The sequence below is a fragment of the Rhinopithecus bieti genome, unplaced genomic scaffold, assembly GCF_001698545.2.
Source record: "Rhinopithecus bieti isolate Rb0 unplaced genomic scaffold, ASM169854v2 scaffold_2205, whole genome shotgun sequence".
Lineage (NCBI taxonomy): Eukaryota > Metazoa > Chordata > Mammalia > Primates > Cercopithecidae > Rhinopithecus > Rhinopithecus bieti.
In genome coordinates this window covers 1,009-27,249 of record NW_016803673.1, presented here as the reverse complement: position 1 = coordinate 27,249, position 26,241 = coordinate 1,009, and the positions used below count along the sequence as shown (strand labels likewise).

General features: G+C 48.5%; 1 protein-coding gene across 1 annotated transcript; it reads right to left on the bottom strand.

Moving 5' to 3' along the window:
- Window positions 1–739: 739 nt before the first annotated feature.
- Window positions 740–20,575, bottom strand: CAMSAP1 (calmodulin regulated spectrin associated protein 1). Its single transcript, XM_017848393.1, has 11 exons — window positions 20,518–20,575; window positions 20,123–20,300; window positions 17,522–17,613; window positions 16,699–16,783; window positions 13,602–16,023; window positions 11,839–11,975; window positions 11,239–11,447; window positions 10,815–10,917; window positions 8,707–8,822; window positions 7,895–8,013; window positions 740–3,847 (listed from the first exon to the last, which is right to left on the bottom strand). The coding sequence occupies exons 1-11, from the start codon at window positions 20,573–20,575 to the stop codon at window positions 3,545–3,547; spliced, it is 3,822 nt and encodes a 1,273-aa protein (XP_017703882.1). The 3' UTR covers window positions 740–3,544.
- Window positions 20,576–26,241: the final 5,666 nt, after the last annotated feature.

Below are 26,241 nucleotides of genomic sequence, written 5' to 3'. Positions count from 1 at the left end.
TGCTTTGGCAAAGTATTGCTACATGAGAAATAACTGGGGAAATTTCACTTGCTCTTTCTAAAGGAGAAAAAGAACAAAATGAGGCATCTGCAAACATTTTGCAGGTGGAGATCACCCCTCTTCTAGATGGTGGAGGGACGAGGGCACTCAATTCCACAGCTGAAATTTACTTTCCTAGTTCATAATCCTGAAAAACAGCACGAGGAGGAAGGAGAGGAACTTGCCATCTGTACGGCGAGATGCTCCCGGGAGTCCAAGTTTCTTACAAGAGCAAGTTCGGCTCTCTGAAACCTCTAACAAACCCCACAGCCTGGGCCTTCAAATGGGATAAATTGTAGCAAATGGAGACTGTGAATGACAGAGTACCCTACATGGCTCCGCTGGTGACGTCCGAATCTGCGGGTGACGTCCGAATCCCCTGGACTGTCCTTAAAAATACACCTCCACCTTCCACACCAGAAAAACCTCTAGACAACAGCAAGGCACCCACTCAAGCCCTGTAAGAAAAAGCAGGTGTGAAAGTCAGAGATGCAGTCCTGGGTGTGTCTGCTTCCCAGTAACACAGACAGACTTGACCAAAACAATGATGGAGAGATACAGCTACTGTTCTTTTCAAAAACATTCCCAGAAAAGGTGAAACGCAACTGCTTTAGAGGTGCCCGTTGGCACTTCTCAAAAGTCAAATCCTATTGCACAAAATAAATCACAATCAATTGCAAAACATTCTCCAAGTTGATGGATTTTTAACAGAAAATTTTATTTCAATAAATATTTTGCCCTCCAAGTAACAACGACAATTTCAGGGAGGTAAAAGTATAACCTAGAAGTAATTTAGAATTATTCCACTTTTCAATTTTGCCTGAGTGAAGAATACAGTTTGGGCCTGAAGTCTGCTAAGAGACTGCACCGCAGTGACACGAGTAGAAAGTCAAAAGGACACACGGAAAGCAGTGCGTTTGGTGCACGCACACGTGTGGGTAGAACGTATCTGCACATACACGTGTAAAATAATGGGACTCACACAAGTTTCATTTCTCTTTCAACCCTTCTGGGCTCCCAGAATTCTAGCATTACCAAGGATTTACACATAAACGTCGTCATACATTGAATCATTTGGTTTACACTTTCTTTACAAAGTGATATCCTAAATGGGGAGAGCAGCTTGTCTTAAATAACAAGGTTAGAATTCTGAGAGACAAGGAAAGATGTGCAAGCTTTCCGCTGAAAGAAATTTGCGACGAGACACAAATACCACTGCAGAGGCTTTGAAAATGGCAGACATTGATAACAGAGCTATGGGTCAGTGTTATCAACTGCAAAATCATGACTTTACCACCACCCAAGCCAGAAAGGCCCAAAAGCACCACCGCGAAAATTAATCCTGTGTCTGAACCTTTTCAAGACAAATTAAAAGGGTTGCTGTGTCCAAGCATGAAGAAGGCAGGGACGTTTCTGTCAACCATCAGGCAAACAATGGCCTGGGGACTTGGGACATCAGGAATGTCCGTGCCACGTTGGTGCTTACTCGCAACCAACAGTGAAAAATCCTACATGCTCAAGGACAAGTTTCAGGATGTTCCACAAACTGACTCATTCCATGGAGAAAATCCAGAATTGACTCAGAAGTCCCATGGGAATGCAATTTTCCAGCTCTATGCCAGACATTTTCTAGCTCTTCATTAAAAATAATCCAATTTCACTGACTTCGATAGGGCCATGGTAAAAAAAAAAAAAAAACAGTAACGTGAAACTCCTATAAAGCAAGGAGCTGGTGTCGCCTGGTCAGAGAAATGAGCCACAGCAACCTCACACATATGATTCAATGTAAAGCAAATTAGTTCATCACTTTATTACATCTTAGTGCTTTCTTAAAATAAATACGGTAATATCATATCAAACATACAGTGAGAAATAAAGCCCACGTGTGAAAGTATGGTAACAGAAAGCTCACTCAGGATGTGTAACTCAGCACTTGAGAAATCAGACAGCCTTTAGTTCCCTATTTACAGGACAGAGAGCGGCTGTGTTGAACACGATATATACAAAATCGCAAGAGGTTGTCCTTTTCTTCAAAGGACTGAGGAAAGGGGAATAAGACCTGTAATTCCTTCTAGCCTTCTGTACCATGTTCCCGCTTTCCTTATGTACACGACTCAGGTTTCTTATCTAAAATTATGTAACAGTTACACTTGTCTCTAACTTTTTCTCCCTATTGATCTTTAATTTTTTCTGCAGTTCGAGATAGATTCAAGTAACACTCCCAAGAAAATATGTGCAAAACTAATGTTAGTGGCTCCAGAATCTTCCGGCAGCTGGTCAGTTGCTGCAGTGTCTGGCAGCCGTGGCTGGCACGTACCTGCTCCTGGGAATGTCCGCTCCGCAGAAGCATCAACACCATTGGGACCAAGGCAGAAAGCACCCAAAGCCATCCGCTTACTTGGAGTTCTGAAATAACTGCAAATAACCACTTCTTTTTAAACAGGCAACAAAACAAAATTATCCATCTACACGGAAAAGAGCATGCTCCTCTGAGAGCATGCAGCGCTTCCAGATGCAGAATCCAGACAGGACAATCCGTGACCTAACAAAACCACTAAAGGGACTGTCAGCTTAAGTGCATCACCTTATGGGACAAACATGCTCAGAATGAAAAATATTCTACTTCACCAAAATCTGTCTTTATTAAAGCGAACAAATCATTAGAGTATTATCCGAAACTTAATTAATGATGGCTGCAGTTGGCTCGGCTTGCCTACTTTAAACGAAGCAAACATCAGCTCCTAGTGCCATTCCCCATCCTCATGACTGTGTGCCAGAAATAATCATCTTCACATTTGTAAACGTTATTTTAGCAGAAGACAGACTTTGCAGATTTCAGTGCTTTTAGTTAACTGGTATTTTCAGTAAACTTTTTCTGAGCAGCAAGGGATAAGAATTTTTTTTCAGAAATCTTAGAATTGGATATAAATGTTGGCAGTAGACACAATCAATAAATATCATACAATTTCTCAAATGAAAAAGATTTCCCATTATGAATTCCTTTGCTATAGACATTCAAACACCCCAAGCCAAGATTGAGCCTCAGTCCTACAGTCACATGAGATTACAGCTGGCCAACATGAGGGTGTCAGGCAATGTGCAACGGGGTGAGGTGAGAAGCGAGAAAGCAAAGTGGATCACGTCTAATCTATGCTGAAGGAGAACTTCAAGTAAGGGAGCTCCGTGGCCTGGGACCTCGCTGTGAACACCCTCCTCTGGGAGCCTCAGTGGTCAGTGGTGGCCACAGCAGTGTGAGCCACTGTAAAGGCGGCATCTACTCCCCCATCCTCGCCCTGCCTGGCATCCTCTGCGTGAGATGAGTGCTGAGAGAAGGGTTTTCTTCTGTTGTCTAGAAACGTCTTTGCAAAAGGTCTGTGACTTTGCACACTTCGTACCCAAATAGATGAAAACAATAAATAAGGACCCCGTGGCATCCTCTGGATGCCAGCCACAAGGGCGTCATTTACGAGTCTGGGTCACCCTTCGGACGCCGGCTGCACCGGGGTCATTTACGAGTCTGGCCCTTCTTTGGCACTGCGGGCCGCTTGGGCTGCCACAGGTGGTTGTGGATTGTGAGTGCATCCACACTGACAGACATGGTTTTGGCTGGGATCAAGTTAAACTGTTTTCGGTCTGAGCTGTATTTATACAGCTTGTCGATCATTTTCTTGGTGATGTTCTTTGGCCCCGTGCCAGTGAGTTTGTAGATTTCCTCAGTATCAGGATAGTAGCAGTAAAGCGCCCTGAACTGGCAGCCAGCATCACGAAACAGTATGATGTAGTGATTGGCGTCACACTTCTCCAGCTCCTGTGTGGGGGAGAAAAGGGAAAGAGACAAACACTTCAAGGCCACTCCAATTGCCATGAGTTAGGCTCCCACAGCGGCTCAACCAGCACTGCTCCATGGGAAGCTCCCCCACCTGTCACCTACAGCCTGCCTGTTGTAAACAATTATGGCAGACCCGTCCTAGAGCATTACATGCCATTGAGACTTTACTTAAGAAGTCTAGGCAAGCAAGGGGAAAAAAACGCTTTTACAATTAAGTGGAAAAGTATATGAAAAGATGCTCATCATTAGTCACCAGAGAAATGCCAGTCAGAAAGAGACGCCGCGTCATGCCCACAAGGACGGCTGGAACCCAGGAGCAGGGCGGTAACAAGTGCTGGCGAGCCACGGGGCTCGTTCACTGCCAGGAGGATGCAGAGCACAGCAGCTGCTGTGAAAAACAACTTGGCCGTTCTCCAAACCGTCAGGCAGTTACCGTGGGACGCAGCAATCCTCTCTCACGTATATACTCAAGGGAAATGAAAACACACATCCACACAAAACACTGCATACAAATAACAGCACTATCCCTCACAGGCAAAAAGCAGAAATAAAATCATCACATGTACCCCCAAACACACGTACATCTGTTTTGTATCAATAAAAAATGTTTTAAGTAGAATCAACCCAAGTGTGCATCAGCAGATGACGAGATGAACAGTACGGGGTCTGAGCATGCAATGGAGCATTACCCAGCTATGAGTACGGAGTCCTGGTACACATTACACTGAGAAACCTCAGAGCATCATGCTAAGTGAAAGAAGTCCAACCCAAAAGGTCATATAAATTATGATTCCATGTATATAAATGCCCAGAACAGACAAATCCATGGAGACAGACAGCAGACTGTTAACTGCCAAGAGCTGGGGTGCAGGAAGACTAGGGGAGTGACTGTTCACGGGGGCAGAGTTTCTTTTTGTGAGGATGAAAATGTTCTGGAATTAGGCAGTGGTGATGGTTGTGCTATTCTAATGAATGTACTAAAAACCAATGAATGGTATAGTTTAAAAGGGTAAATTTTATGGTATATGAATGATATCTCACAAAGCTGTTTGGGCCAAGCGCGGTGGCTCATGCCTGTAATGCCAGCACTTTGGGAGGCTGAGGTGGGCGGATCACTTGAGGTCAGGAGTTCAAGACTAGCCTGGCCAGTATGGTGAAACCCCATCTCTACTAACAATACAAAAATTAGCCAGGCATGGTGGCACATGCCTGTAGTCCCAGCTACTCAGAGAATCACTTGAGCCTGGAGGGGTGGAGGTTGCAGTGAGCTGAGATTGCACCACCACACTCCAGCCTGGGCGACAGAGCGAGATTCCATCTCAAAAAAAAAAGAAGAATCTGAAGTAAATATGACAAACCGCTGATGCCTGTCGCAGCGTTTGTTGATTGTATTCTAAAGTTTAAAACATACCTTCAAGTGTTTTGGTAACTTTTTTTTTTTGAGAGCCCGAGTCTCGGCTCTGTCCGGCCCAGGCTGGAGTTGGGCAGTGGCCCCGGATCTCAGCTCAGCTGCAAGCTCCACGGGCCTCCCAGGTTCCACGGCCATTCTCCTGCCTCAGCCCCCAAGTAGGTGGGACTCACAGGCCGCCCACCACCCTCGCCGGGCTAAGTTTGTTTTTTTTTTTGTTTTTTGAGACGGAGTCTTGTTCTGCCACCCAGGCTGGAGTGCAGTGGCCGGATCTCAGATCAATGCGCAAGCTCCGCCTCCCGGGTTTACGGCCATTCTCCTGCCTTCAGCCTCCCCGAGTAGCTGGGAAAACTAGCAGGCGCCCTGCCTCGCCGCCGCGGCTAGTTTTAGTGTATTTTTAAGTAGAGACAGGGTTTCACCGTATTACGCCAGGATGTCTTCGATCTCCTGACCTCGTGATCCGCCCGTCTCGGCCTCCCAAAGTGCTGGGATTACAGGCTTGAGCCACCGCGCCGGGCCTGTTTTGGTAACTTTTAAAAACAGACCCTCCACATGCCTGGGAATGGGAGCACATGGGTCTGCCCCGGCAGTTCTCCACATGTGGTCCAGACGTCCTGAGGCCTTCCCAGGAATCTCAGGGTCAAACCCTTGACCTGGAAAGGCTAAGGCCTCATTGCCTCTCACGAGTGTGCGGCGGAACCTTCCCAAGGTCCTGGGCCGTGTGGCTGTAATGGACGGAGGGCACAAGCGGCTGAGATGTCAGTCCTTTTATGTCAATGCCACTCTTCTATTTATTTGCCTTTAGAAAAGTTACTTTTCATAAATACACAATGTATCAGCATATAATGGGGCTTATTATTTTAAGTAATCCATATTTTTTAAGAGAATCCAAAAGTGTATATAATAATGATTTCAACCCTACAAACACTGTGTTTAAATATGAACAGAATTAGATGCCAAAAAGAAAGAACATTTAATTTGTAGGGACAGTGGGACTGTGGGGAGTGGGGTTCATCTTATTTACTTACTGCTGCCTGCGCGGTAAGGAAGCATGTGGTGCCCTCAGCTTACGTGGCACAGCTGAGATGGCTGCTGTCCTAGAAAGGCCTGCCTGCTGGGCGGCCCTCAGCGGGCACCTGGGAACTTGCTATCTGCAGAGCTCGCAGTCACTCACTGGCTGACAGGAGGGCCTCCCTGAGTCTCAACTGCTGGTCCACACGCTAACGCTGGTTTCCGCCCAGGCATCAGGCACACTGCTGCACACTGGGCAAGGGCTGTGCCTCGTGACCAGCCCCCAGGGAGAGCTCAGGGCGTCCAGTCTCAAATGGGCTTTCCATGGCCCCCAGACTGCTTTGGATCTGCTGCTGGAAGAATGAGAGCAGAGGGAGCTGCACAGGGCCTGGCCCTGCCTCTGTCTTCTCCCTCTTCACCCCGTGGCTCTGGCTCCCTCCACAGTGCTGGAATAAATCTAAGCCATGGGTCGACTCCACACTGAGGGCCACGAGTCCTTCCAGTGCACCTCTGCATGCAAGGTGATCCTGGGGGCCACTGATACAAGGGGCCAACCACCTCTCCGTGTGGAAATCTAAGCAGGAAGGGCATGACCATGGCCACTTCCGTCCCCAGTCCCATGAGACCTGCCTAGGTCGGGGCCATTCTTAGTCTAGGTGATCTTCTCTCCCTGTGAAAATCTAAGCAGAAAGGGCATGACCATGGCCACTTCCATCCCCAGTCCCATGAGACCTGCCTAGGTTGGGGCCCCTCTTAGTCTAGATGATCTTCATTATCAAGAAGAACACATCCGTTTTAAAGTGGGTCACCGATTCCGTATGCCACTTTAATTTTTACAACTAAACCAACTAAGGACCAGGGGTTAGTCTTAATTATTAAAAAGCAGAATTTCTGGTGGGTGACAGACTGTTGCATAATTTTCATTCACAAGCCGTTGTATCCCAAGGTCAGCAACTTAAGGCCACACACGGGCCTGAATCTGGGGCGGGGTCCAGTGGCTCTGCCTCCTCTCCCCTGGAATTCCAGTCCTGCCCCTCAGGGGCCAGCCTAGGCCCCATGCAGGACCCTCAGATTCCTGCTTCCAAGCCCCTCCCTGGGCATGCACACTGTGTGCTCCGGAGTCCACACGCTCAGCAGATGCATGCCTCCTCCCACCCTCCCCGCTCCGCCCTCCCCACCCCACCACTCTGGCCCTGGCCCCTGTTCCTCACTCACCATCAGGCTGCCTCCCTGGCTTCCCTGCTGACTGCTCTGATCTGCTGGGAAGGGCAGGTGGGTTCCTGGCTCTCCTCTGCCCACACCTGCATCCACTGTCTCACTCTGTGTAAAGCTGAGTCTTTCCTCAGCCCACAGAGTCCCCACACAGGGATGTAGCCTCTGAACCCTGCCCCGTCCTCCTGGGTGTTCCTCCAGCACAGGCTCACTGCAGCCCCTGGACCTTGGCACGCCTCACTCCCACCTGCCTGGAACGGCCTTCCCTGAAATCTGCATCCTCCCTAGCAACTCTCGTTCATCAAAGATTTGGGGTGTTTTCTTGTAGAAGGAATGCTTAATTTACAAACATTTTTTACTTCACATAAAAACTGAGGTTGAAACGTGATACTTACCTCCAATATGGAATTCTTGTGGGGTTCATTCACTTTTCCAGCCAGGCAGCAATGGGATATGGCATTGTGAATAATCGGCTTGTTTGATTTGCTACTGGGCTCCTTAAAGAGCTTGGGACCTAAGAAACGAGGCCAGGATTGGCAAAATTATTATTTCAAGGCACGAACACGCACAAAAAAGAAAACCAACAATGTCTTAGAAGCAAGCAATAGGGTAGGCTGAATTACAGATATTTATGATTATTTAAAAATGGGAAGTAAAAGTCACTTAAAATTTATTCAAAAGAATTTTAACTTATAAACTTTTAGACAACTAAAGACGAAAGTAATCAATAATTTATCCCCTTTCTAAATTCAGTGTCTTAACTATAAAAAAAAGACAAAACCAGGGAAAAAACTTGTAAAAAGTCTAAAGTTCAAAGGCCCCAGGACATACTCCTCAGCCACAGCAGCACCTCCAGTTCACCGTGCCCTGAGCCCACGCCTGCTCCAAGGGCAGCTGGTCAGAGCCAAGCATTCCCACCACTCCCGGGCTCTGCCACTCCTGGGCTCTGCCGCCCCCAGGTCCACTGCCCCCTGCACAGCAGACAGCACGGCATATGGCCAGGAGGGCAAGGCAGGACTAAGAGCTTCTACTAAACTACATGCCCATTTCAGCACCAAAGAGCTAAAAATAGCTCTCTTTCACTAAATAAAACATCTTTGTTAAAAAAATACTTTTTAGACCAAAATAGAGAACAGATATTGAAAGAGCCACGCAAAGGCGTGTGGCCATGCCCATGATGACCTCTAAGGAGGGCGAAGGCCGTCACCTGTGTACTCAGCCACCGAGGCCAAGGAAGACGCTGCCGACGCGGTCTCCCAGTCTCGGTCTGTGCTCCTGCTCGGGTTACGGCTCAGTATGGGCAGGGCTTCCATCGATTCCACTCTGCAGGCAGAAACAGACAAGAGACAGGCAGGTGAAGCACTGGCTTCCTCTCACCACCGCTGGCAAGGGGCCAGCCCGCAACAAGGACAGGAAGCACATCAGCAGGGGAGGAGGCTTCCAGTGACGGTGGGGGCTCGAGTCGCCACAACCTCCACGCAGTACAGACACTCCGAGCAAAATATAAAAGCAAACACTTCAGGTACTAGGGAGTGATGAGGACAGAGGGGAGTCAGTCCTTCACTGAAGGGGTTCACCTCCACGCAGCCCTTGCTGGAGGCACTACTCCCTTGAGCAGGGCACAGGCACAGCACAGGGCACAGTGCTGCTGGCTCAGGAAGCCAGAGGATGAAGTTTGGACCACTTGTGCTGCTGCCCAGCCAGGGATGAGGCCTAGGGAAGGAAGGGCCACAGTGGGCCGAGTCTGAAAACCTGGGCCCCAGTGACTCTGATCCCTGGAAGGCCTGAGCTCCACCCTGCAGGGAGTCTCCACTGAGCACCAAAGATGCCAAAAGGCTGAACACAGCTGCTCAAGAGATGTCGGCTGCTGCTCTCACAAAGCAGGCAGACAGTGCTGGAGTCTGAATCCAGCCACGGTAATTGACCACCAGAACAAAAACTCAAACAGAATCTGCAGTCCCTCGGAGGGATCCGCCACAAAGCCCAGAGACAACAAGGAGCCATGAGTCGGGTGAAGAGGCAAGAAAACATGGCCCACAGGTGCAGAGAGAACAGAGGCCACACGGTGTGCACATAAAAATAAAGGGACACATGGGCGGAGGAGGCCCTTGCTCCCACGGGAGCTGACAATACACGTGGAGGAAGCGGTGAGCAGGAGCTCCACAGTGATCACTAAAGCCCCTGTGGACAGTTCCATGAGGTCCAGACCAGTCCCCAGCCTCTCTCCCGAAGTTACTTTCTCACCACAGGAGCAGTCCTGGGGCCCACCAGAGAGGCTGCGTTGAGAAAGACACACGCTCGCTTCTGGGCTGCTCAGTCAGAAGCGTGAGGCCCCAGTCTCATCACAGGAAACCGAAACTGAGAGGCAGCCAGAAGGATAACTGACCTGTGGTTACCAAAAGTCAAGGTCCAGAAAGGCACAGACAGGTTAAGGAACCGCTCTGGATGGAAGGAGACTAAAGGGACATGGCACTTCAAGGCCATTCGTCACCCCAAACCAGATCCTAGACTAGGGAACACCACGGTTGTCAGGGACACTCTTGAGACAACTGAGGACAGCTGAATGGGGACTGCACATTGGATGAAAGTGCTGGCTTGGTAACTGATTACACGAGAAAACTTCCTCGTTCCAGGAAATACACACTGAAGTATTAAAGCAAAAAAGGCCCCGCATCTCCAACGGAGTGGTTTTCTTCTGAAAGGCCCGGCATCTCCAACGGAGTGGTTTTCTTCTGTTTGGTTTTGGGGTTTTGGGCAGCGTCTCACTGTTGCCCAGGCTGGAGTGCAGTAGTGTGAGCATAGCTCACTGCAGCCTCAACTTCCTGGGCTCAAGCGAGGCTACCACCTCAGCTTCCCAAGTAGCTGGGACTATAGGTGCATGCCACCACACCTAGCTAACTTTCTTTTGTATTTTTTGTAGAGATGGGGGTCTCACTCTGTTGTCCAGGCTGGTCTGGAACTCCAGGGCCTAAGTGATCCTCCTGCCTCAGCCTCCAAAAGTGCTGGAATCATGGGGGTAAGCCACCATGCTTGGACTCCAAGGGACTCATAATGATGAAGAAGCAGGCATGCATGTGTGGGGTGGAGGAAAGGGGAGGGTGATAAGGCAAAGGCTGCCAAGTTTAACCAGTTGGGGAGCCAGTGTGAAGGGCACTGGGATTCCTGATGACATGATTGCAACTGTTCTGTAAATGTGAAATTTTATCAAAACTAAAGTTACAAAGCCTTTCTCGTTGTTTTTAATCAGGAAGTCCCACCCTGCCCCCTCCCCAACGTGCTCCAGCCTCCAGCCGGCGGCCGTCTCAGGTCCCTTACCGCTGAGAGGGTGTGCCCCCAGAATGAACGCTCTCGGGTTCTGTCGTCGCCGCAGAGGCCAAGGACAGGCTGGAGCCAGACTGAGTCCGGCTCAAGTTATCAGCTGCCAGAGACAGAAACAGATGATGGTCATGAACAGATTCTGACAGACACGTACCTGTCCCCTGTACCTTTCCGCTCACCTGGCCCTGCAGAGCTCGGCCAGAGGCCGCCACGCCACCCCGCCCCAGGGAGCCAGGCTGCGCCTGGATGTGCTGCACATCTCAGAGCCTCTGGTCTCAACACTGTCATCCGTGAAACAGGGAAAATCATCTCCACCCTTCCCGCCTCACACCACTCTTGACAAAACTGCAATGAGCTGAAGAACGTGAGGCCGCCGCCCACGGAAGGAAGCGCTGCCCACGTGAGGGCCAGGGCCGCTTACGGGTGGAGGAGCACTTGGTGCCGGAGTCGCTGCACGACTCTTCCCGGTGCACTGACTTCGGCCGCGGCTTCTTCGGCTTTGACTTGGGCTTGCCGAGCCCCTGCTCCTCTAGGATCTGCTGCTGCTTCCGCCGCAGATACTCCTGCTTGATGAGCTCACGCCGCGCCTTCTCCTCCTCCTTCCGGACCCGGTCTTCCTCAGCTTTGCGCCTGAGAGAAACACAGGCCCAGACACTGCTGGGTCACGGGGCTTCTTCCACGACGCCTGCGCCGCGGCGCCCTGTCCAGGCGCGTTTCTCGGGTGCTCCCCAGCCGCTGGCACCAAGGGTGGCCAGCCTCCACAAGCGGGCACAGAGGCTGCAAGGGCAGTCCTGCAGATGAGCCACCAGGCCACACAGCCTCACTGGCCACCAGCAACGCATGTCCTCCCTGCAGATCAGCAGCGGCCGTGAAAGTTCAGGGAGGTCACCCATGGGAGGAGTACGACCCTCTGAGGCACTCACTGCCATGGTCCATGCCCAGTGCTGGGAATGGGACGGGGGCCGCCAGGGACCCACCAGGCTCCTGCCCAGTCTGCTTTCCCTGGCAGCGGGAGGCTTACCGGGCTTCATCGCGCTTGAGCTCCACCTCTGCTTCCAGCTGCTGCTTGCGCACGCGGGCCTCCTCGGCCTTGCGCTGCTGCTTCAGGAGGAAGGCCGCCCGCTTCTTGGCGAGCTCATCTTCCGCTTTCTGTTCGTCCTGCAAGACAGAAGCCACACAGAGTATGACAGGAACCCCCTCAGAAGCCCGACACGGCTGCACTCGATCCAGCAGCCGACTGTCACTACACCTTTAAAAGTTTAACGCATAAAGACTTCTACGCTTTTCTTTAACCATTACAGACTCTAAAATACGAATGAAGACAAACAGGCGCATTTCAAAGGCGCGAGGCATCACCCAACTTTTCAAACATCTCACGTGAAATCCAATTTGCCTTAAAAAGTACACGTGTATTTCCAAAATAAGAGCAAGGCTGGGCACAGTGGCTCATTCCTGTAATCCCAGCACTTTGGGAGGCTGAAGTGGGTGAATCACTTGAGGTCAGGAGTTTGAGACCAGCCTGCCCAACATGGCGAAACCCTGTCTCTACTAAAAATACAAAAATTGGCTAGGTGGGATGGCTCACACCTGTAATCCTAGCACTCTGGGAGGCCAAGGAGAGTGGATCACCTGAGGTCAGGAGTTCAAGACCAGTCTGGCCAATATGGCGAAACCCTGTCTCCACTTAAAAAAAAAAAAAAAATCAGCTGGGCATGGTGGCACACGCCTGTACTCCCAGCTACTCAGGAGGCCGAGGCAGGAGAATCGTTTCAACTTGGGAGGCAGAGGTTGCAGTGAGCCAAGATCATGCCGTTTTACTCCAGTGTGGGCGACAGAGCCCAAAAAAGAGAATATTGAAGTTGGTTACTAATTTGTTTACATTTCAGAAGTGCAACCACCAAATAAGCTTGCCTCTTTTGCTAAGATCCGCCTGATGATTTGGTATCCTCTCAATCAAATTCATAACTGCCTGGAGGCAAAGCAGAAACAGTTGCATGTCCCTTGCCGAGAGAAAACATTCTGAGAAATAGGTTCTTAGGCGACTTCACTGTCCTGTGAGCATCATGGAGTGTGTGCGCACCTGGCTGGCAGCGCCCCCCACAGGCCTCGGCGAGGTCAGCCACTGCTCCTAGGCCACAGATCTGTACAGAACATTACTGCACCCAATACTGTAACTGTGTATCAACATCTGTCTCAACATTGAAAAGCTACAACAAAAATATGGTCTTATCATCTTAGGAGATGACGAACGTCACAGCGAAACATCATGTGATGCACTGACTATTAAAACAGTTCAGTTTACACTTCCCTTCATCTCTAAGGAAAAAAATTACAAGAAAGATGTACAAAAAATGTTTTTTGAAGTTGCTATATCAGAGGCTGGCAAACTTCAGCCCACAGGCCAGGCCTGGCCACCGCCAGAGCATTCTAACGATGAACGCTTTTTACACTTTGGGGCAGGATGGGGCGACAACAGGGTTTTGACTGGAAAACCAGCAAAACGAACAATGTTGAAAATCACATGAAATTCCAGTTTTAGGGCTCATAACAAAGTCATCTCAGCCACGCCACGCTCGCTTGCCTTCGTACTGCCCAGGACTGCTTCTGGCCAAGTGGAGTCCTCGGGACAGAGACTCTGTGGCCCACAAAGCTAAACACACGCATCCCCTGGCCTCTTACGGGAGCGGCTGGCCAGCCTGGCGCAGGTCTGTGTTTTCTACCTCACAATCACGTAGGGTGGCAACACATCACGAGTGCCTGAAACAGATGCTACTGATCCCTTACCTTGAAGAAGAAGCCGACCCCCGGCTTCTGGTCGCCTTCGCTGATGAGGTCCGCCGAGCCATCGAGGCTTGCCAGCTCCCCGTCCTCGTCGGGGGCCTTCAGGTCCGAGAGGTCCACTTCAATGAGGCTGGCCCTGCTCCTCAGAGGCTCCTCCACGGGGATGCTCTCTTTTCCCGAGACATCTGAGGAGCTGGGCCCTGCCTCCTTCACACTCGCATCCAGAACTTCTTTGAGGCTCATCTGCTCCGAAAGAATGTTGGTGTCTTTGGAAGAGGACAGAGTAAGTGTCCGCTGGTTGCTTTCATCGTGGAGCCTGTAACTATCAAAGAGACACTTCCCATGTGGGTCACCGCTGGGCTCCAGGGCACCGTCCAGGCCAGGGTCCGTGGGCGTCCGAGGGTGGCTGCTGGCAGGGAAGGGTCGCAAGTGCGGGAGCGTCTCTACACTGGGTGTTGGGGTTTTACTTCGGGAGGAGCCCTGTGGCCTGTCTTTTGGGACCTTCAGCTCCGCCGGCCTTCCGGAACGGGAATTCCGGCCCTGACCCAGCCGAGGGGCTTTGCGGTGGCCAGTCACGCCCGTAGGAGAGAGTGGCTCCATAAAGTGGACTGGCGCCTTCACTTTGTGGTCCTGCGAGTTACTCTTAGAGCCCGGCACTGGGACTGTGGGAGACTTCAAGAGAAGCTGCTCCTGCTGCTGAGAGATTTTCAGGATGGCCTGCTGCAGCGTACTGATGGTTTCGTTGAGCTTCTCGATGGAAAGGTCGCATTCGTTCACATCGACAACCTCCCCAACGGTGTCCTCCAGGAGGGCAGCGGAGATCACCTTATTTCTCTCCAGCTCATGCAGAGCCACAGGGTCTTTTGCTTTATGTTGCTGAGCAAAGGCCAGGCTCTCTTTGTCCACATCCTGAGGCTCGTGAAGGAGCTCCTCTCTCTGCTCCTCCTTCACGAGAAAGTCTTCAGTTTTGGAAACGCCATCCCCACAGTCCTCTCCGTTGTGCTGAGAGTACTCCTTTGAAAAGTGCTCCGGCCTGAGGGGCAGGGCAGCCTCGGCCTTGCCCTTCTTCACCACATGCAGGAACGCAGCCTTGCCGAGCTTCAGGCGCTGCCTTGCCGACAGCGCCTCCATCTTCTTCTTCTGGGCCTCAATGGCCCTGCGCTTCTCCTCCAGCTGCATGTGCAGCTGTACCAGCTCAGACGCCAGGAGGCTGGCGGGGTCCCTGCCATGCCGGCCCGGGCTCTGCTCCCTCTTCTGCCTCCATGTGGTCAGAGGCGCCGGGCAGCTCTCGGACGCATCTGGTGTGGTCTTTTGGGAGCTGCTGGTGCTGGACTTGGTCTCGCAGCTGTTGAGTCTCTGGAGCTTCCTCTCTGCAAAGCTGGTCATCTTCACACTCCCACTCGCCACAGAGACGCTGCTCATCTGAGACGCTGTGCTCAGGCAAGGGCTCGAGCGGCCACTGGCATCATCTTTGTCTTCATGTTCCTTCACCTTCATGTCCTCCTGCAGTTTAGCCGACTCTTCCTCCCCGATGTATCTGCTGAGAACCACAGGATGGGCCTCACCCAGGAAATCATGCTCGGCTTCCTCTATGTCCACCACATCCGAGTCAGAATCCTGCCTGAGCAGAGTCCACGGCTCTGAATCGTGGGAGTTGGGGCTTTTTGAACAACTAACATATAACCTTCCCTCAGTGTCCTCATCAGCCCTGTCTACATGAAGGAAGAAGCCATCTGTGGATGGTCCCTGGGGGAATGGATCGAATCCGCCAAGGGCCAGAGGCCCCCCACACACCTCTCCCATGGTCTCCACTGACTGCAGTCCTGTCTCGGTGGGGTCGATGCCCATGGGAAATTCTGAGCATGGAATTGGGGTAAAAGTCCTATTCAAGTCACGACTGCCAGTCACTTTCCTTCGTACCAAAGGCTGGGGGCCCTCGCTTGGCCTCCTGGACGTGATGCTCCTCGGTCTCCCTTCCCCCCGTTCATCCTCCTTGGTGATCACCTGCTTCTCTTTCGCTGGCTTAAGCACCGCTGGCATCAAAGGCTCCAAGAAAAAACTGTCAGGCTTACTTTCTGAGGTGTCCAGTTGTCCTTGGGGAGACCGGGCACTTGCTATAAGGCCTGAGGCCCGGGGTGAGGCCCTGGGGAACTCCAGGTCAGCCTGCTGGGGAGCCACGTCTGCTCTAACGATAGCCACAAGCTCCTCTTCCTCATCCTCGATACTGACATTGTTCAGGAGGCTCTTCCCAGGCGTCTTTGTGGCTGTGGGGTGTGGCTGGTTCTGTGGGGTCAGATTAACAACATTGGATGCCAAACTGTCTTTGCTGATGGAGCGGGCCAAGCTGATGCTGTCGCCAGAGCTGGGATCCACTTCACAACTCGCAGCGTGATGGAGAGCAAAAGGTGTCGGCTGGGACGCAGGCCTGAAACAGAGGGAAGGTCCACTGGGTGCGCTGCTGCATACACTAGAGACCCCCAACACGGACCGGTGGGTGAGAATGCCGGCCGTGCGACGAGAATACGCCTCTCATACGCAGGAGATTTAAACTCATTCTTCCACGAGGCAGAAGAAAATCAGAGATCATTTCAGCTTTGTGATTCTCACTCTAGTCCCAGGACCTCCTGATACCCTTAAAAATTACTGAGGACCCCAAAGAGCTTTTGTTTCTATTTATCAGTATTAATCTCTATTTATCATCCTAGAAATTAAAGCTCATTTTCTAAACAATGATTGAAATTACAGTAATTAGTCCATTCCATGACAAATGACTATATTCTCCAGAAGGGAAGTTTCCAGTGTAAGGGCAGGCACTATTTGACACCTGTACAGCTCTGGGATCTGGCTGGACCCTCATACCTGACTCCACCTGCTGCCACACCACATGGTGTGCAGACTCCGAAAAATCCCACGGCACACTCACAAGCGTGAGGCTGCAGAGAGGCAGTAACTTCCTAGTGTTGTTATAAAAATAATTCTGATCGCAGGGACTCCCTAAAAGGGTCTCGGTGATCCTCAGGGAGTCGGGGTGACATCTTAAGAACTGCTGTTTAGTATAAAAAACATTCCAAACAGAAACTTCGCTGAAACAGAGACTCACCTGGTTTTTTTTTCTGGCCATGCTATTGCTGCTCCTCGAGGCTGACCATCAACTCGGGTCAAAGAATTCGATCGATGTCGCTGATCTGCAGTTCAGAGGAAACAGACAGTGTTAAGCAACCAATTTTCTATCACTCGAAATTCTTTCAGTATGACCATTTCTCCAGAAAAATGCCTCGTAAGTTAGTACACTAGAAGGGCCTCACGGAAAGCAGAGAGGCAAAACTACGCACTTGTCCCACATTTTGATGGTAACACAAGGTTCAACAGCGACCGGTCCAACGAAGTAACCAGAACTGTGAGAGCGCTTCAGCATGAGTGAGCTCCTGCTTATGTCGCAGTTACTCTGTGTCTACTACACAGAAAGTAATCGCTGTCAACAATATTTTCACTGCAAGACTATAAATTCTGAGCTACATCAACACAAGTTAAAATTTATCTGGCCACAGTCTTAACTAAAATGACTACATTGGCCAGGCACAGTGGCTCACATCTGTAATCCCAGTACTTTGGGAGGCCGAGGTGGGCAGATCACGAGGCTAGGAGATTCAGACCATCCCGGCCGACATGATGAAACCATGTCTCTACTAAAAATACAAAAATTAGCTGGGCATGGTGGTATGTGCTTGTAACCCCAGCTACGTGGGAGGCTGAGGCAGGAGAATCGCTTGAACCAGGGAGCCTGGTTACAGAGCAAGAATCCATCTCAAAACAAAAAAAAATCACTACATCAGAATAAAATGAGTTAATTTTGAGGAATATTTTACTAATCTATAGTCACCAGAAATTAAGGAAAAAAGACGAGGAGGAAACAACATTCTTACCGGGGATGTCCTCTCCCTGTATGGATTTCTGCTGTTTCTGTCGCAGTGGCAATAAAGGATGGGATGGGCTGAAGGCAGCAGTTCCTTTCCCACTAAATGGAAAAAGAATTACAGGGAAAATCCCTCCTTTATCAAACTTCAAGGTCAACAGCAAATGCACGAGTATACAGGACCATCCTGAATTCACATCAAGTTTTGAGAAACTCGGACTGTTCGGGAAAAATGAGCCAAGAGTACCAGAACTTCCAAGTTGGGATGGACATCCACACACCGTGAACAGGGGCACACCGACTCTCCGGTGTGTCTACAACACAACCAGCTTCCCACGGGAAAAGCAAAACCCAAGCGTGCAATTAGAGTGATTTTTTGAGATAAGCAAAAGTAAAAAGAAAAAGTGATCCTTTGACAAGCAACAGTTTTCAAAAATGCACATTACTGTCTCAATAAAAAAAATGAGAGAGAGAGAACTTCAGAGAGAAAATAGACCACAAGGATGATGCTCACCGTACTAAGCCACAACTGTGAAGATACTGATGAGTAACTTAAACCCAGCACAGAGAGCAGCATGAACATTCCCACACTGCGGGTGGGAGGGTAAAAATGTACATTTTTAGAGGACAATATGGCAATATCTATAAAAACCTCTAAAATCACTCACACCTTTACCATTCCTTGGCTTACAGCTTAAGGGAAAGAATGATGAGAGGAGCACACAGAGGCACGGGTGTGAGGGCCTCAATCCCGGGAAGAACGGCACGTGCAGGAAAGGCTGAGGTCACACGTGTGCGGACTGCACAGTTCTGACAGAGAAACACCCGTGAGACTGGCACCCAGCAGCCCCTGCCACCCTACAGGCACCAGCTCCCGAGAAACAAGCACGCTCGCACTGCAGGGCAGCTATCTTGGTTGTTTCACTTTGGGGAGAATTTGGTAAAGGGATAATTTGCCAGGTGCAGACAGGCTGGGGAAATCGCAGGGGACAGTTTAGCACCCTGGACCAGAGTTAGCACACCTAGGCCTGAAGAGGCAAAGACGGACAGAGGACACCAGAGTCAGGACACAGACACCACAGAGACACAGTGAGAGCACGCGTGCAGGAGCACATACGCGAAAGGGCTGCGGAGACAGGGGCTCAGGGTAGGGAGCCCAGGGAAGCTGGGCAGAGCATGAATGGCACAGGGACCTGTGTCAGGGCCACAATGCAAACCCTGCAGCCTGGACACCGTGGGGACAGCGGATGCTCACAGCACACCTGTGACGTGAAAGACCGGGTAGCTGTTGAAACTGTGGCAGAGTAGGATGCACCAAGTGGGAAAATTCTCACCACAGGCTGCTGGGTGCAAAGAGCAGGTCACAGAGCAGTGTGTACGCGGGCACCAGCTTCTTGTGCACACACACACACACACACACACACACACACACAGGGCTCAACAACAGACACGCAAAGACCAGAGAAAGGATGCCAAGTGTCCGCGCTGGCTCATGTGAGGGGTGGCTCAGCCTTGAGGCATCCTCCTCACTCAGTGACCCCGCCTGTGCCCACGGGCACGGAGTTACCGCCCCACCTCTGCTCTGAGCTCCGGGGACACACACCAGTCTCAAAGCCCCCCAACACAGAACACATCCAAACCCCTCCCTCAGCTAAGCCCCACCCCTGGCTGTGCACCCGCCTCACTGCCTGTATCACAAGGGCCTCTCAACTCCTCCCTCCTGGCTCCAGCAGCCCCGGCATCCCAACCCTCAACACGGTCGCCGGTTTTAGCTCCTCTCAAACAACCTGAAACAAATGAGTTCGTTCTACGCCATGCTGTCTCACTGAACCATTCATTTATGTGAATTATTTAAAATCACTTTTAAATAGTGTTTTCATCTTAAATCGCCACATGCTAACAATGTTTATCCACTCTAGGTGTGCTAACTGGCTCCAGGCTGGAATCAGCTGTGGGCCCTCCTACCACACAAAACACAAAGCTCACTCTTACTCCAAGGGAAGGTTCCTTCATCCCCTCCCCGAGTTCTGGGACAGTCAATCTATCCCAGATATGGTTATCCAAATTAGGTCTTCGTGATGAAAATTCGTTTTCCAAAAAACGCTTTTTAAACAACTCTTTTTCTAGAGTTGTTTAGCCTTTAAGCAGCTCTATAAACTTTTTCACCAAATCAAATTAATTCTTCCCCAAAGTTAATGAAGTAAACGAATACTCTTCTTTGAAGACTTCACAGTATTTGAAATGCAAGAGGATTTCACTCGTTATCTATCAGACCATAAACAGCACATCTAAACTGTCAATTCAACTTTCTAATCTTTAGATCATTTCCTAAACAGTGTAACACATGGTGGAAAAGAGAACAGAAAAACACCTGTTCCATAAACAATGTTAGAATTAGGTACACATCCTCAAAGGAATTTCCTGCTAGTATCATTCCCGGCCTCTGTAGAGGGGACCGAGTGACCAGAAGGGCAGTGGCAGAAAGAAAATCTTTCATAAGCTACTACAAATTGCTTATGTTAAAAAAGGTAACTTCAATGAATATTTTAAACTAACACAAAAAGGGACACAAGATGGTGAACTGATTCTGAAAGCAGAAAGACAGACTTACAGGTATTCAGGTTCTTCGGGGTGCAGGTAGTGCCTGTGACAGCCTTCCGCCGGCAGCTGCGCGGGGGGCTGCAGGTCAGCCGGGGTCCCTGCAGCAGGGCTGCCTAGGAAACTGCGTTTGGTCGCGTTGGAGATAGGTACAGGAGGCCGGCTGCTTTTCTGGTGTAACACTGTTTTAGCTGCAGAAATAGTGTTTTTGCATCGTTACTTACAACACTAACTGAAAGCACAGAAAAAACCTGCAGCTTTTATAAGCACCAACTCAACCTTTTCTTGAAACCAAACTTCTGCCAAAAAAAAAAAAACTGGTTTCAAGTTTAACAAATGTATTCTATAATAACAAGTACTACAAATACTGTACCAAAACAAATACTAAAATTAAAAGACACAACACACATAAGAAGAAGAACTGAGAGGAAGCGTAAGCCCAACTGATGGGCTCTGTCTTGGTCATCGTCTAGCACCCGCACAAAAGTCCTCCACTGGTGAGCTGCTTCCAAAACCACATGCCACCTTCACTAATCCTGGTGCTAGACAAGACGCCCACCACCCAGGCTCCTAGGAGAAGGCTTGGGGCTCAGCTCCAGAGAGCCACCCAGTCAGCGAGGGGCCGAGGCAGGGTCAGAAGGGTGCTTATCCAGGCCCAGCACATGGGCAGCTGTTCTGGCGGGTCCCTTCAGCCCCAGCCCCTGGGGGTCAGGTGAGGTGCTGAGCCTGGCGTGGGCGCCATTCCCTTTCTTGGCCCATGCCTGCTCACCCACCTCTCTCCCAAACGGTCAGCCCCAAACAGTGACTCTGTCTCTAAGGCTGCTTCCCAGAGAACTAACCTATGGGAGGTGGTGCCAAGAGCAGCTCAAGAAGGCAAGAGGTGGGGCCATATGGTGGGGACCAGTGGGAGGGCATCCACTAGGTGATGTGTTGTGAACATGGAGGCGGGAAGTGTAAGGACGAGGGGGTGGCGGCTGCACTGAGCTCTGCAGATGGTCTAGGGAAAAGACAAAGAAGGTTGAGAAGCAGCAATGTGTGACCAAAAGCCAAGGGCACTGAGCTGTGCTCTCTGGCAGCCAGGGGCCGGGACCAGAAATGAATGGCTGCCAGGCAAGCTAAACCCCCAACCCAAGAAGGCTGCAAGGCCAAGGTGAGACCCTAGATGGGAAGGAAAGAGACTATGACTCGTGGCATACAAACTTCTAGGCCTGGAGAACCTCAGATTCTGACTACCTGAAATTCTTTGAGCCTACAGAAGAGGGCTCCCCTCCCTGTTAAGGGCCAGCATCCCTGCTGGCCCCATATTTAGACGATACAGAGGCCTCTCTCTCAAGATGACATGTGCTCCCCGAGGAACGTATAATCAAATTGTCAAAGACAAAAAGAATTCTGGAAGCAGCAAGAGAAAAGTGATTCATCACATACATGGGAACCCTCATTAGACTATCAGTAGATTTCTCGGCAGAAACCTTCAGGCCAGAAAGAAATGGGATGATATATTCAAAACGGTGAAAGGAAGGGAAAAAACCCTTCCTTTCAGATGGGTGTTCAGATATAATGTTCCAAGAACATTATATCTGGCAAAGCAATACTTCAGAAACACAGAGGGAAAAAAAAAAAAATTCCCAGACAAACAAAAGTTGAGGGAGTTCATCACCACTGCACCTGCCTTCCAAGAATGACTAAAAGGAATTCTTCATACTGAATCAAAAGAACACTAAATAGCAACACAAAAGCATAAAAAGCATGAAACTTACTGGTCAAGGGACATATACAGACACAAACATAATACTGTATTACCCTAACAGTGGTAGACACATCACTTTTAATTCCATTATAAAAGTTAAAAGGCCGGGCGCGGTGGCTCAAGCCTGTAATCCCAGCACTTTGGGAGGCCGAGACGGGCGGATCACGAGGTCAGGAGATCGAGACCATCCTGGCTAACACGGTGAAACCCCGTCTCTACTAAAAAATACAAAAAACTAGCCGGGCGACGAGGCGGGCGCCTGTAGTCCCAGCTACTCGGGAGCCTGAGGCAGGAGAATGGCGTAAACCCGGGAGGCGGAGCTTGCAGTGAGCTGAGATCCGGCCACTGCACCCCAGCCTGGGCGACAGAGCGAGACTCCGTCTCAAAAAACAAAAAACAACAACAACAAAAAAAGAAAACGCTGTCTCTACTAAAAATACAAAAATGAGCTGGGCGTGGTGGCAGGCGCCTGTAGTCCCAGCTACTGGGGAGGCTGAGGCAGGAGAATCGTTTGAACCTGGGAGGCGCAGGTTCCGGTGAGAAGAGATCACTCCAGCCTGGGCAACGGAGTGAGACTCCGTCTCAAAAGAGTAACGGCAAGAAAACAGGATAACTGACAAATACATGGAAACTAAACAACACATTCTTAAACTACCATTGAGTAAAAAAGGAAATCAAACGGGAATTTTAAAAGTATTCAAGGCAAATGAAACAGTACATAACATACCAAAACTAGGGTGATGCAGTGTTAACAAGGAAGTCTGGGGCCGGGTGTGGTGGCACAGACCTATGATCCCAGCACTTTAGGAGGCTGAAGTGAGACGACTGCTTGAGGCCAAGCAGTTCAAGACAAATCTGGCCAACATAGTGAGATTCCGTCTCTCTTTTTTTAATTAAAAAAAAAAAAAAAGAAAAAAAAAGGAATTCTGTAGCAATCAACACCTCCATTAACAAAGAAGCAGGACTTTAAATAACAACCTAACTTCATACCTCAACGACTAGGAGAGAACAAACTAAGCTCAAAGTTAGCAGAAGGAAGGAAATAATAAAGATCAGAGCAGAAATAGATCAAATAGAGAAAAACAATAGAAAAAAAATCAACAAAACTAAGTTGGTGAAGATAAAATCGACTAATGAAGAAAAAGAAGACTCAAAATCAGAAATGAAAAAGGAGATATTATAATAGATGCCTCAGAAATAAAAATGATCACAAGGGCCTGTTACAAACACTTATATGCCAACAAACTGAATAATGCAGAAGAAATGGATAAATCTCTAGAAATACACAATCTATGAAGACTGAACAAAGAAGGTATCTAAAGCCTAAAAACAGATAGTAATAAATAAAGAGATTGAAGCAATAATCACAAACCTCCCAACAAAGAAAAAGCCCAGGACCACATGGCTTCACTACTTAATTCTACCAATTCTTCTTAAATCCTTCCAAAAAAGAGAAGAGGAAACACTTTGAAACTCATTTTATGAAGACAGCATCACCCTGATACCAAAGGCAGACACAGACACCAGAAGGAAAGAAAACTACAGGCCAATATCTCTGATTAACACAGATGTAAAAATCCTCAATAAAATACTAACAAACCAAATTCAACATTACATCAAAAAGACTACACACCATGATTAACTGGAATTCCTCCCTGGAACGCCAGGTTGGTTCAACAAAGGCAAATCAATGCAGAACACATTAACAGAATTACAGATAAAAACCACAAGATCATCTCAACGGTATGCAGAAAACGCATCTGACAAAGTCCAACATCTATTCATGATTTAAAAGAAACAACTCTACACGAAACAGTTATAGAAGGAGCTCACCTCCCCACAACAAAAACCACTTATGAAAAGCCCACAGTCAGTACCATAATTAATGGGGAAAACTGAAAGTTTTTCCTCTAAGATCTGGAACAAGACAAGCAAGCCCACTCTCACCTCTTCTGTTCAACACAGTACTGGGAATTCTAGTCAGATAAATTAGTCAAAATAAATAAATAAATAAGAAAGAAAGAAAAAAGGAAATCTAAATTGGAAAGGAAGAAATAAAATTGTTTCACTGCAGATCCAAGGTCCTATACACAGGCAACTCTGAAGGCTCCATAAAATAAGTGTTAGAGCTAATCAACAAATTCAGTCAAGTTGCAGGCTACAAAATCAACATAAAAAAATTGTAGCATTTCTATACACTAACAATTGACTATCTAAAAAAGAAATCAAGAAAACAATCCAATTTATAATAGCATCAAAAAGAACAAATACTTAGGAATAAATATAACCAATGACTAAAAGATCTGTACACTGAAAACGATGAAACACTGATGAAAGAAACTGAGATGACAAAATTAGTGTAAAGATATCCCACATTCACGGATTGAAGTGATATTGTCAAAATGTCCATACTACCAAAAATGACCTCCAAATTCACTGCGATCCCTATCAAAATCCCAATGGCATTTTCCACCAAAACAGAAAAACAAACCTAAAATCTGTATGGAACCACAAAAGACCCAAAATAGCCACAGTGATCTTGAGAAAGAACAACAGAGGTAAAGCATCACACTTCCTGACTTCAAATCATGCACGAAACTGCAGTAAAACGGTATCGTACTGGCACAGACACAGACGCAAGCCAAAGAAACAGAACTGAGATATATGGTTCACTAATCTTTGACAAAGGTGCCAAAAATACACCATGGGGAAAGGATAGTGCCTTCAATAATGTTGCTGGGAAAACTGGATAACCAGATGTAGAAGAACGAACTGGACCCTTATTTCACACCGTATACAAAAATCAACTCAAAATGGACTGAAGACTTAAACTAAGAGTGATTAGTTTAATTAAGACCTGAAACTGTAAAACTCTAGAGAAACAAGCTCCTTGACATCAGCCTTGGCAGTTATTTGATTATCACACCAGAAGTACAACTAATGAAAACAAAAATAAACCACAGGAACGACACCAAATGAAAAAGGTTCTGCAAAGCAAAAGAAACAAACAAAACAAACTAGCAGCCCACAGACTGAGAAACTATTTACAAACAGTATGGCTGATCAGGGGTTAGCATCCAAAATACATAAATAACTCAACTCAACAGCAAAAATACAAATAACCCAAATAAAAAACAGGCTAAGGTCTTAAATAGGCATTTTTTCCAAAGAAGACATACAGGTGACCGATAGGTATGTGAAGAGCTGCTCAACACGACCAATCATCAGGGAATGCAAATCAAAACCACAATAAGGCATCACTCACACCTGTCAGGATGGCTATTATCAAAAAGACAAGAGATGAGTATTGAGGAGAATGTGGAGAAAAGGTGAACCTTTGTATACTGTTGGTGGGAACACAAATTGGCATAGCCATTCTGAAAAACATATGGAGGTTACTCAAAAAAACTGAAAATAGAATTACCACATGATCCAGCAATCCCTCTTCTGGGTATATATCCAAAGGAAATGAAATCAATGTCGTTAAGAGTTATCCGCACTCCCATGTTTACTGCAGCACGATTCATGATTGCCCAGATACATAATCAATCCGTTTGTCAACAGATGAATAAAGAAATTGTGCTATACAGAGACATACAATGGAATATTACTCAACCTCAAAAGAGAAGGAAGTCTTGTCATTTGTGACAACACAAATGGACCTGGAAGATATTATGTACAGTAAATAAGCCAGACACAGAAAGAAAAATACTGCTTGATCACAAGTATATGTGGAATCTAAAAAGTAGAACTGAAACAGAGAAGTGTTTGCCAGGGGCTGGAGGGTGAGGGGAATAAGAAGATGATGGTCAAAGGGTACCAAGTTTCCATTTTAAGGTGAGTAAGGCAGGATGGGAATATAGTTAGCAATACTGTGTTGTATACTTGAAGTCTGCTGAGAGATTGTAAGTGTTCTCACCACATACAAAGGTAACTATGTGAAGAGATGGACGTTAACCAGCTTGACCGTGGTAATCAGTTCACTATGTATACGTGTATCAAAACATTATGCTGTACACCTTAAATATATACACTTTTAATCTTCAATAGGACCTGCTCCCATCTTCCCTCCCGGTCACCAGGCCTATAACCAAGGGTGATATCCAACAAAGCCCTTGCCTGGGAGAAAAGAGCCACACACCCACCCACCCCGTGGAGTTGCGGGGTGTAGCCAGCCAGTTTCAGCAGCCAGGGGAGGCTGCGAGTGCTGGACTCAGGGCCTCTGTCAAGGGAGCGGGTTGAGGAAGAATGTGTCCATTTGGGAGGACCCCTGAGCACAGGATTTGGCAGGAACGGAGTGATGATGCACACGTACTAACAGGAGGCCCTTATCAAGTAAGGGAGAAGTACCGTAACTACCATGGGACAGCAGAGGAGGGGCCAGG

What these genes read in the sequence shown, in the direction of transcription:
- CAMSAP1 (XM_017848393.1), bottom strand. Translation starts at nt 20,575, where the DNA reads ATGACCAAGACAGAGCCCATCAGTTGGGCTTACGCTTCCTCTCAGTTC. An exon ending in CTCTCAGTTCTTCTTCTTAT is followed by an intron (nt 20,301 to 20,517) that starts GTGTGTTGTGTC and finishes CTATTTCTGCAG; the next exon opens with CTAAAACAGTGTTACACCAG. An exon ending in CACCAAGTGCTCCTCCACCC is followed by an intron (nt 10,918 to 11,238) that starts GTAAGCGGCCCT and finishes TGTCTCTGGCAG; the next exon opens with CTGATAACTTGAGCCGGACT.